The sequence below is a fragment of the Macrosteles quadrilineatus genome, unplaced genomic scaffold (genome assembly GCF_028750875.1).
Source record: "Macrosteles quadrilineatus isolate MER2022 unplaced genomic scaffold, UCM_ALF_1.0 Scaffold_2__2_contigs__length_208266976, whole genome shotgun sequence".
Classification (NCBI taxonomy): Eukaryota; Metazoa; Arthropoda; class Insecta; order Hemiptera; family Cicadellidae; genus Macrosteles; species Macrosteles quadrilineatus.
This window is the reverse complement of record NW_026542595.1, coordinates 114,939,397-114,952,276: the sequence shown is the minus strand read 5'-3', so window position 1 is coordinate 114,952,276 and position 12,880 is coordinate 114,939,397. Positions and strand designations below refer to the sequence as shown.

Sequence of the window (12,880 nt, the reverse complement as noted above, 5' to 3'; positions counted from 1 at the left end):
TCACATATTCCTTTATAAGATACGTTGATTACCAACATGTAAACGTCAATATATACGTAAAAGCCAATTTAGAGTTTTTTTTTGCTTTTTGGAAATGTCCCATTGCTATGTCATTTGCATTATTTTTTGCCAATGAAGCCGCCAAGGCCATATAAATGAGGAGGCCCCTAACAGTTCAAAAAGCCAACTTCATTTCGAGTATTCCACTACACCTAACATTCCGTAGAGAGATTATTTTGACAACCTTATGTTATTGATAAGGCTGAGACAACTAACTGACATCCCCCATGTCAAGAAATTCCAGCTGAAATAGTATATCCACAATCAATTTCTCAAAACTATGCTAGAGAGTTCATTCATTGGCACAGTACGATATGAACTGACGCGACGTGATGAAAGAAAAATCAAACAACGGATATACAGTACCTCCCTTTGAAGTTAGAATATGTCTTCCCAAAAAATATTTTCTTTTCAAATAAAATCATATTACACTGATGAAATCACAGAAGTGTTTAACTACAAAAGACCCACCAATACGATTTTAATACTATTTAAAGGTTCTTCCAAAGGAAGAGATATCATATAACATACTAATAACAACTCCGATGATTCCGATGACGTACGGTATGGGAAATATTTTAATCATTGAATGATTAACCAAATTTGACAACTAGGGCAATTAAAATCATTATTGCTTTTCACTTATTACCCTTTAAACAATGCTAAATGCTCAAAATATGTATATTTAACCCAATTTATCGCAGTTAGATGAATTAATGTAAGCCTTGAAAGTAACCGTCGATTTCGACGGGTTTCACCTAGTCTGCATAAATTGCTTGTCTTAAATCAATTTAAAGCACTTCGTGATAACTTCAGTTTAAAAAATTAAAATGGAAAAAAGGATTATTACAAGACTCTTTTGGAGTCCAACTGAAAACCGAGATAATTTTGAAATCGTTAACGTACTGGCTGGTCGTAATTGCTATAAGAACCCCTTTTCCATCGAAAAAGTGCGCCTAGGCTTATCCTCAAATGGTGATCTAAAACTATTCCATCTTAATATAAATAATGACTGTGTTGTAATCTTGTTGTTGAAAACATTGGGTTTGTTTCAACAAAATGTTGTAATCCAGGGACGGTTGTGGCCGAAGTGGGCCGAAGCTATGTTTATTATCATCACGGCTGATTACCGGCGTGTATGATAAGACTAACTGTGCCCCCCCCGCAAAACTCAGAGCATTGCGCTCAGCTCCTGGCAGACCCAACTGTATATGGTTACACTACACTTGCTTCCTCAGAAATAATCGTTATTCATCTATCACTCATTTCATATCAATTATATAACACTCGTCCTTAAGTAAAATACAAACTAATTCTTTTTTCCCCGCTTTTGGTCCAATCTCCGTTTATATTTGCATGTTAACAAATTTAGGTCAAAAGACTATGGCAGCCCAGCAGACGCACAGGTAGAGTTTGTCTGATTCCACAGAACAATTACAAATTATAACTAGCAAAAAAATATAAAGTGTATTATGTTTGTTTTTTTGTTGTTGTTTTTTAACCATTCAATTTTAAGTTCACAACTTTTGAAATTCTTTCTCTCTGTTTCCTTGATTATTCTTAAAACTTAATAGTTATTGTCAAAATTTGTTAAAATTTGTACTGTGTAGCAAATTTAGTGGAATGAATCATTCATTTATTCATACATTAACTAAGCCAAACTTGCATTGTTTAGGGTCATTTTCGGTAAGAGATGGAAGACATCTACATTTAAATCCCACAAAAAAAAAGAAAAAAAACTATTTCGAGTAAAACAGTATACTGTCCGCGAGGGTTCAGAAGTCCCTAAGCTAAAAAACAACATTTTGATGTTGGAATTGTATATTTTTTAATGAAACAGCTCGTTATTTTTAAACTGTGTTTTAAACAAAACACATTTAATTGGGAGTTACTGAACTGTCCAAAAGAAGTATTTGCAATGTTATTTTCTGATTTTAAAATTGTTTTTCTTCTGTGTCATGTCATGTTTTGCAATATAACGTTTCATTACGAAATCAATGGAAATTCCTGTTATCACAGAAATCATACAATAATTTATTATTGGACAATCTTATATATTCTGTTATACGGGTTGTTGTCTGCCTTTTTCACTACTTTTGCCTATATTTTATCTATGCCTATTATTCTTCAGATCATCATAGGTTCATGAGATTATTGTCATACATGTTTTCAATCATTGGAAAAATCTTCGATTGTGTAATACAATACAAAATAAAACAAGTGCAGAAGGGCACGTTGTCCATTTGAGCCGTGTCCATATTTTGTTAAATTAGTAGTTTACATAAACTGGATAAAACATTTTACAATATTTATGTAGAATTATGTAGATGATTTAGAAAGTCATTAAGCTGTACAACTGCAATTTACTACAAACTTTTCAAACAGGTTACTTTGATGTTATCATTCAGCTTAGTGAAAACATAATATAAATATGTTTTGAATTTGAACTCTTAGAGAGCCTTTGAATGTTATTAGAATAACGAAATCGGTTGTGCATGTTTACTAGCGCTACTCAGCAACAAAAACCATTTATCTCTAAAATATATTCTTAAAGTGCACTGAGCAGCAGCCTAAAAAATCTATGCAACTTACCCATATAATATAGTTACAAAATGCTCAAACTCGCATAGTGACATTTACAATTCAACTTATATTTCTCCAAAAAAAAACAAAAAAAAAATCTGCAGGAGAATTTTATTGTGCTCTTACCATTTCTAATAACATCCAAATACAGAGACCTTGCCTAAAATGGTACCTATTGTATCTTGACAAATTATTTGCAGTGACCTATATTATGGACCGTTGCCAACTGGGTTGTTAACATGATTTTGGTTCATACGACATTCGTATGGTTGTCATACGACATTTCGTCTGTAAAAAAAGGCACAAATAGTAAATACTATTTAAGCAGCTACCGTCATGACAGAAAGGTCATATTCCTTTTAATCTAGATCACATCGTCCTTTATAAGTTACGTTTTTAACAATGCATGTAAACGTCAATATTTACGTAACAGCGAATTTACAGTATTTTGTGCTTTTTGGAAATGCCGCATTGCTATGTTATTTACATTATTTGCTGCCACTGAAGCCGCACGCCCATATAAACGAGGAAGTTCATAACAGTCCAAGAATAAAAGCCGAATTCACTTTAATTATATTTCACCACCCCTAAATTTCCGTAGATGAATTAGCGTTAACGGTACCTCCAGAGTGCACACCGATTCAGATTCAGAATCAGATTCAGATTTTCGGCACGTCAGATATTTTGTTGGTGGCCACGGTGGAAGCAGGAAATACGCCGCCGGTACTGACTCGGTTAGCAAAGGAACAAGTCAGTCATTGTTATGAAATTGTCTAATGAGGAATTAAGGTGCAACATTATAGCGTCTGAAACTGTTGTGAAGTTACAGCCAGTGAAAAATGGTGTTCATGATATTATAATTATACAGGGTGGCTGAAAAGTAACTTGCACCCCCACTTAACTTTTCAACCATTTGAGATATTTGGAATCGGTTTGCGGCGACCTTCTTAGATATGAGGGGCTACAATAATTATGGTCAATTTAAAAAATTTTGCTCTTAGGGGTAGCGGGGGTAGGGGGTAGCTCAAAATTTTAAAATGACAAGTATAGTCGAGTTTGGTATCATTTTACAGGTCTTGACGAAACATAAACATTGACATAAAGAAAACCAAAATCGGCTCACTAATAACAAAGTGGCACCCTAAAACGTTTCAAATCCAAATAACCATGAGGGTGGCAAAACAATTAACTTGCACCCTCTTTAACTTTGTTACTATTTGAGATGTTTGAAATCGGTTTGCGGCAACTTGTTTGGATATGAAGGGCTACAATAATTATGGTCAGTTTTGAAAATTTTGCCCTTAGGGTACCGGGGGTAGGGGGTAGCTCAAAATTTTCAAATAGCAAGTATCGTCGAGTTTGGTATCATTTTGTAGGTCTTGACAAAACATAACAATTAACATAAAGAAAATCGGAATCGGACAATTATTAACAAAATGGCAGTTCAAAATTACTTTAAATAACCATCGTCTCAATCATTTTTAGCTACCATTTTGTTATTAATTGTCCGATTTCAATTTTCTTTATGTTATTTGTTATGTTTCGTCAAGACCTGTAAATTGATACCAAACTCGACTATACTTGCCATTTGAAAATTTTGAGCTACCCCCTAACCCCGCTACCCCTAAGGGCAAAATTTTCAAAATTGACCATAATTATTGTAGCCCTTCATATCTAAGAAGGTCGCCGCAAACATATTTCAAATATCTCAAATGCTTGAAAGGTTAAGTGGGGGTGCAAGTTACTTTTCAGCCACCCTGTATATAGCTAGAAATTATATAGCTTCTTTCTATATTGCGTTGAGTGGGAACCACTGAAACGTATTATTAAAATTATACATAGTTTTTTAAGAAACTGGCATAACCTACATAAAAAAAATCCTGAAGACCGTTTAGTGATAACCCTAAAAGTAAGAATGAAAAAAAAAATATTTTACTATAAAACATAATTTCTTTAACTAAATAGTATAATTTATATAACTAAATAGTATGCGTAAGAGAATCTGAATCTGAAACCCGAATGAATAATTCATTCCGGTAAGCAGGTGCCTGCGCAGCGGCTCGGAAACCGGTGGCCACTATGGATGGACACATCCATTTAAATGCATGTGCCATTGTTGCCGCCGAAAATCGTAATCTGAATCTGAATCTGAATCGGCGCGCACTCTGGACGTACCGTAAGCCTTGACAGTAACCGTCGATTTCGACGGGTTTCACTTAGTGTATATATATAACCGAGATGTTTCACGTTTTTTAGATACATTTTTAGAGTTTTTAGATTCTTTTTTTTAGTTTGTCCAATAATCGTCTTCATGCCCACTACTACTAGGTCTGGCTAGTTTACGTGCGAAGCTTTCCAGCAATCGCCGTTTTCCAACTACGATATGACGGAAATATTAGTTAACGTTATAAAATCACTAAATGATGAAAAATATTTGGTACCACCCGAGTACCCGTCTTCGTACGGAGTTGGCGTATACAATGGTAATTATTGCAGTTATACTCAGGCTTTGCGTTAGCAATGGGAGAGGATACGGTTTAAGTGAATTTGGTTCTTTTAATATAGTATAGCACATCTAACATAATATTCTACCACTGCACCCAAACATAGAAAAGGTAAAGTTAACACAGCTTTGTGTCGGTGCTTGTTTCAAATAAGCTGTTGTTATTAGTGCTAAAAGAATTAGTGAAGTAATTCTTTACTGAAGTAATACTTTAGATTTACTGTTGGTAAACCTTATAACTTGTTAATGCTATTGAATATAGTAGAAATAACTTCTTGATCCGCATTGTTCGTGTTATTAAATTTACGGGAAGTAAATAAAAGAAACGTCTTATAACACTTAAAACATATATTTACGCTTAAATACTGTTACACACAAGAAGGTTAATATACAAAAAGGATGGTAAGCGGTGATAGATTTCGATTGGACACTCCAATCATCATCAGACCCAATAGGCGAAAGTAATTTTTCTATAATATGCAATAACATTTTATAACATGCAATAACATTCTTTGCAGTCATCACAAAGTTAAGTCCATGTTTCCTACAAAAATAGTCGCACTTCGGCTCATATCATTGTTCATTTTTTGTCATTGATTATAGGAAATAAGTAAGATTCTATAACCATTGCTATACGAATCGATGCTCACGAGCTTTAAAAAAAGCTTATGAAAATTTCTTTTGCTACTAAAGTTTTTTAGGAAAGGTTGGGAAAATACAATGATCAGATGTTTTAATTTATCTTATCAGCTTTTTCTTTACAATACATGTTGAGCTGCTTAAACTATGCTTGAATTAGGAATAGAAATATTGATATATGTAACTACATACATTTTTAATGGACTACTCGATTCCCGTACGTAGGACGGGCCGACACTACGTAGGACTCTGTTGCCACTGGTTAGGGTTCCATTATCGTGTTAACGAAACCAATCACGAAAAAAAAACTTTTCATCAGCATTGATATAGGTACATATTTTTGGTAAGTGAATCGTAAAGAAACGGAAGCTACCTCTAGGGTTTACTGTTATAGATTCTCCCTTTACTACGCATATAAGGCTATATTATTTCAGCCTTTTTTCCTTGGAGCAACAGGCAGTAGGTACGCCTACCTGGTTATAATCTCCAAATAATATGTATTGCCTGTACGAACCATCTGTATTTCTTTCTAACAACATTTACAGCTTCTACTCAGTTCGTGGCATAAGGACGTGAATCCTCTGATCTGTTAACCAACAGATGCGTTCTGTCTGTTTCTTATCTGCACCTCTGATAATTTCCTCCAAACAATAACACTAGGTTCAACGTCAACTATGTCCAAGGCTATGGTGTATAAAATAAGAGCATGATCGTTGTGATTTCGAATATTACATATGTCAAGACTTTTAATAATCGAACTAAAGTCAAAGAGAAAATAATTGAATAAAAAATATGGGTTAAGATCATATTACATCTATGTTCAAAATGTTGACTTCTGAGCTCTAGAACAAAAACCAAGTTCAAGTTTACACCCAGGCCACGTCTTTAATCTAACGTTTTTAAACTGTGTCAAATTTGGACAAAAGTCGGCGTTAAAACACGATCGTCAGCTTTAGGTACTTGTAAAGTTGATCAGTTGTAAACATCGTAAAAAAATAAAGACCCTCTTATTATACATATATAAGACTAGTAGTTACCCGGCACGCGTTGTGTAATATAATATTAACTAGTGGCTTGTATAGGGACATAAGTCCCTAAAAAGATAATAATATGAAAAAATTATTCTAATATTTAAACAAACTAAGAAATATATTATCTATGTGTCATAATAGATATCGCTGTACGCCATATCTTTTTTGTAAAAAAGAATTGTTTGTCTTTGTTTGCCTTTGTTGATGTTTTTTTTTCATTAAATCAATCGAATCACTACTTAGGTTTAACCGTTTTAACTCTGCTAAAGGCAGCAAACATATGATTGTTTGTGAATAAATATGCTGGTTTATTTAGGTAGCTTTGGTCTTGTTGTTAATGGTGATAAAAAAGACTTCCCTGACTGGAATTTTGGAAATTGTCTTCGTCAAATATGAAAAGGCAAATAAAGGTGTGTATCCCTACCCAGTTAATATTTAAGTGTATACTCCTTTTGTTAAGGCTTAACAACATTAGGGCAAAGTAAAAAGGCATCCTATTGACCAAGCTTAACCCTAAATTTTTTCTGATCAACATAAAAAAATTATAACTAGTGTAAGTTTATGTGGTGGTATTCCTGTTAAAGGTGCGATTGAAATTCTATCAAATTTGGCTTGATCATCGGCTGATTCTTAATTTTTTGCGAGCAACAGACAGTACCTGTTTAAATCTCCAAAAAATATTGTTTTTCCTCCAATTGGAACTTGTTATAGTACTAATTTAATTAACAATTTCCTGTACGAACCTATTTCATGTTTATTCCCAGGTTTTGTTTTAAGAGTAGCCATTAAGGTTATTCCACCTCATAAAAAATATTAATTAAACACTACAATAAATCTATGTATTTAATACGCGACATGAAACTTTGTGAACAATAACGCTTTTTTGTTTTAAGGTTTAACCCTACATATTATATACCAAAATGTTCGTCTAGGTGTGTTGATGTGCAAACTGGCTTTAGATTTTCGAAATATATCTTTTTAAGGGCGTGGGCTGCCCTCAAAGTTCCTTCCATAAGGATAACATTGTGATTGATTTGAATGTTATTATATTCTGAAACATATGTCAATACATTAGTTTACAAAAAAAATTTATTCCCAGCTGTTTTGTTTGGTTTTGAAATGTAAACAGTTTGCATATTTTTGAAAATAATAAGAAACCCGGCAAAGAAATGTTATCTATAGAACACGACGGGAGAAAAGTTTTACATTATATTTTCGTTTAAACATGCCAAGGACCCGACGAGAAAGAAATATTGCCGGTCGGACACGGCGAGTCAACATACGGCAAGCAATGCAAAACGTAAGAAGCCTAGAAGAGGAGCTGGAGCAGTTAGTGGCAACGTGTACTTACAAAATTACACTGACAAATATACAAGAATTCAGCAGCATTCACCTGGCGAGATGGCATTAAAATGTCACAAATGTGATGCGCTACATGAAGGATTTTCATCCTGCTGCTATAAAGGAACAGTGAATATACCACCATACCGGGAAATATATTTTATACAAGAGCCTACCTAATGGAGCAAATCATTTGTGTAGAAACTACAAAGAGAACATTACATCGTACAACTCTGCGCTCGCAATGGTCAGCACTCGAGCTAAAATTGAAGAACATAACGATGGAGGGCCTTTCATGTATAAGGTACACGACACAATTTATCAATCAATTGGCACCTTTCAACTGTCAGAAGGGGAGCATCCCACATATGCCCAAGTTTATATCTACGGACGTCGAAACCGCTGTTCAAGAAAGAATGCTAAACAAAGCTAATGGCTCTTTCAGCACTGAACTCATGCACATTTTGACTCAACATTTGGTTAGTATTAATCCATACGCACAAGTTTTCAGCATCATGAGCTCCGTCCTGCAAAATACTCCTAAGTAAAAAGACCTTAGCATGCATATTGCATATAGCCTACGATCGAGCTCAAGACCAACGCCGATACAACGACGCAACTTCTAACGACGTTGCTATAATATCCTAATTTATTATTCGTGCGAATTCGCACGGGTTCACCTAGTCTTAAATTTAAAATAAAGAAAGTGTAGAATAAATCTAGAACATATGTTTTGAAATAAAAACAAAGCAGAAGTTTTCCATTTAATCTTCAATCGTTTTATTAGGCCTTTAGTCACTGTGGTTATTTCATGTTAAACGTTAAAAATACACAAATTTGAAAAGTTTCACAGTAAAATAATCCACATTCTATAACGTAACAAAAGTCTTAATTATTATAGGTAGCGTTATCCCTGGTTTTATACAGGGCGAGTTTTAAATGAGTTCCCCCCAACTTTTTCTACATTTCTAAAGATATCAACTCCGGACCACGTCAGATCATTGTAGAGTAGTAAGTACTTCATTTTGACTGGGTTAAAATTTTTGGTCGCCATCTTGGATCCGCCATATTGGATACAAAGCTATTTTATCAAATGAAAAGGTAGGTGTTGGATATAGTATACAAACATTTGATTTAAATAATCTATGGTTTATATTTTTTATTGTCTTTTCCAGCTGCTATGAAAATATGAACTTTAATAATTTTAACACATATGATTTTTGGAATGAATTGTTATGTTGTGATTACAGAAATAATGGTTTGGTAGCATTTTACTATGATTGAGTAACTTTTCTTTTGTGAATAATTAAATTATTTTCTGCCCAGTATCGAGTCCTTTTTCTCTCCATTTTTGACTTTTAACATTTGGCGACCGTGACAGGATTGTATGAGTTCTTAACTAGATAGTCACTATTGAGATAATGGAAAGAAATAGGAAACTAAGAAAAACCTTCAGAACAGCATTTACCAGAATTTATAATGGAATAAATGAGGAGCTATGCAAAGATGAGCAAGACCTACACAATGTACAGGGTAAATTGAGCTCTCTGGAAGGTAAGATAGAAGAACTAAAAACTTTGGACAGGGAAATTTTAGATTTCTTGCTTGATTCTGAAGCAGATGAAGAAGAGTTCGATGAAGAAATTAAGCTAGCAGATGAATATGTAGAGAAGTTTAATCGAATTAGTTTAGCTGTACAGAGTAGATTGATTAGATCTAGGGATACTTCACCTGAGTCCAATGGGTCTGTAATGAGTAAATCTGCTGCTGTTAGGACTAAGCTGAGGCTACCTACTATTGAATTCACAAAGTTTAGCGGGGATTTGAAGGATTGGCTACCTTTTTGGGCACAATTCAAAAGAATAGATGATGACGAGAATATTGATGATATTGATAAATATCATTATCTTGTGCAGGCTACTTTAGCTAATTCTAGGGCTCGTCAGCTGGTCGAAAGCTATCCTGCTACCACTGAGAACTATTCAAAAGCTTTGCAAAGTCTTAAAAGTCGTTTTGGTAGAGATGACCTTCTCATAGAAGTGTATATTAGAGAGCTTTTGAAGTTAGTGCTGAATAATTTAAACAGTAAGGTAGAAGTTTTTTGCATTTACGATAAACTGGAAACCCAGCTAAGAGCATTGGAGACATTTGGAGTAACAACTGACAAATGTTCTGCTATGTTATATCCTCTTATAGAGTCTTGTTTGCCTGAGGAATTGTTGAGAGCTTGGCAGCGTCACTCCGGCTATGAAGTTGATGCTGAACTTAAGGATAGACTTGATGGTTTGATGAAGTTTCTGCAAAAGGAGGTTGCTAACGAGGAAAGGATTACTCTAGCCGCATCTGGTTTTGAAAATAGGAAGCGACCTAACCTACAGCCTAAAGTAATTAAATCTACTGTATTTCGACCTAAGCCTAGTTACGCCAGACATACTGAAATGATGCCGACAGCTGCTGGTTTAGTTAACCCAACGAAGTCTGATAAGTTAAATACTAAAGACGTTAAATGTATGTTTTGTGGTTCTAACCACTTAGCTGAAAACTGTAAAGACAGTAAATTGACAGTAGATGAGAAGGTGAAAATCGTTGGAAAAAATGGTTGTTGTTTTACTTGCTTGAAGTATGGTCATAGGAGTGCGCAATGTAAAGTTAGAGTAAAATGTCCCATCTGTGGAAAGAGGCACACCGCTGTTATGTGTAGGGCATCTGCTGCTGAAGGAAGTTCATTGAGTGAACAACCAGGCAAAGAAAGTTCTCTAGCAAACAATGTTCACACAGAAGTGTTTTTACAAACCTTTTTAGTAAAAATTAGAAACCAAAATCGAGAGCGAACAGCACGTGCTTTAATAGATACGGGATCACAACGATCTTATATTTTGAAAACTACAGCAAAGGAATTTGGCTACGACATAGTCAGAAAGGAGAAGGTAGCTCATGCTTTATTTGGTGGTACTAGTACTGAAAAAATTGAACATGAGTGTTATAAGGTTAGACTAAGTGACTTAAATAACAGTTATGCCTGTAATTTTGACGTTCTTGATCAAGATGTAATTTGTAACGATGTTACAACAGTTAAGCCTGGTCCTTGGTCCATTGAGCTTGGAACACTGGGAATTAATGTAAAAGATGGAGACGGGCCTATTGAAGTTCTAATAGGTGCAGACGTTGCCGGGAAACTTTACACTGAGAAACGATATCTGCTTTCCAACGGGTTAGTTGCAATGCACACTTTGTTGGGCTGGACTTTAATGGGAAGAACTACAGTTGAAGGGAATGACAGGTCCAGTTCTATGGCAGTAACTTCTTTACTGTCCCCTGTTGATAATAAATCCATTTCAGATTTGTGGAGTTTGGATGTTTTAGGAATCAAGGATCCAGTGGAGGTAAAGAGTGAATCTTCAGTTAAAAGTAGAACAATGGAACATTTTGTAGAATCTGTTTCAGTGGAAAATGATGGCAGTTATCAGGTCAAATTGCCATGGGTTGATGATCACCCGCCGTTACCTACTAATTTAAAAGTAGCACAGAAGAGACTCGGTAATCTTACAAATAAACTTATTTCTAGTGGATATCTTAGTTCATATCAACAGGTGTTGTCTGACTGGGAGGAATTAGGTATCATAGAGAAGGTTAACGATGCTGATTTCGAAATTGGTCACTACCTACCGCATCGACATGTGATAAAAGAAAACAGTCTTACCAGGAAATTGAGACCTGTATTTGATGCATCTGCTAAAGAAAAGAATCAGCCCTCGTTGAACGATTGTCTAGAAAAAGGTGCCAACCTAATTGAATTGACTCCGTCCATATTAAATCGTTTTAGACTACACAGATATGGAGTTGTTGCTGACATCAAGAAGGCTTTTCTTCAGATTGGTGTACATACGGAAGTAGGGTGTTTTTGCCGCTCCTGCGGGATTGAGCGTGATTGAGCGTGTGAGCGTGTGACGTCACACGATGCCGCCCCCGCCCCCGACGCCACCCCACCCCCGACGCCACCCCCGACGCCACCCCACCCCCGACGCCACCCCTACCCCCGTCGCTAACCCCTACCACCATCGGGTAGGTTCAAGGTCATCCTTTGTTGTCTGGAACCACCCTACGCATCGTGGGAGGTCTCCAAGCCAACCCTCCCTACACCATCATTCACTGTCAGCCGCAGCTGCTCCCCAACACCTGCGCTCCAAGCTGCCCCCCGCTCCTCCCTTATATTCTTTGTTCTCCGCATAACGCACACTTATTTACCACCAATAGGATGTTAGCTTATTTTGACCAATCAGAGAGCAGTATTTCACATATTTCAAATATTTTAACCGTTTTACCTGCCAGACTGTTTGAACGACCAACATCGTGGGAGGTCTCCAAGCCAATCCTCCCTACACCATCACTCACTGTCAGCCGCAGCTGCTTCCCAACACCTGCGCTCCAAGCGGCCCCCCCGCTCCTCCCTTGTATTCTTTGTTCTCCACATAGCGCACGCTTATTTACCACCAATAGGATGTTAGCTTATTTTGACCAATCAGAGAGCAGTATTTCACATATTTCAAATATTTTAACCGTTTTACCTGCCAGACTGTTTGAACGACCAACCCAACTGAAAAAGTGGTAGGAATAGTGATGAAATAGACGTACACTATGAAAATAGCGTACATATGACACACAATTGTAAGAAAAGTGTATTTTTTTCAAGTCCAATAGTTACTGTATTTTATTTTGTGGACTA

At 35.8% G+C, this 12,880-nt stretch overlaps 1 protein-coding gene across 1 annotated transcript; it reads left to right on the top strand.

The window, feature by feature from the left end:
- Positions 1-9,578: 9,578 nt before the first annotated feature.
- Positions 9,579-12,089, top strand: LOC128984796 (uncharacterized). The gene has a single exon (XM_054404163.1). It carries the CDS (start codon positions 9,579-9,581, stop codon positions 12,087-12,089), a length of 2,511 nt encoding a protein of 836 aa, XP_054260138.1.
- The last annotated feature ends 791 nt before the right edge of the window (positions 12,090-12,880 follow it).

Bases quoted from the DNA above. Each gene is read 5' to 3' on its own strand.
- LOC128984796 (XM_054404163.1), top strand. From the start codon at position 9,579: ATGGAAAGAAATAGGAAACTAAGAAAAACCTTCAGAACAGCATTTACC.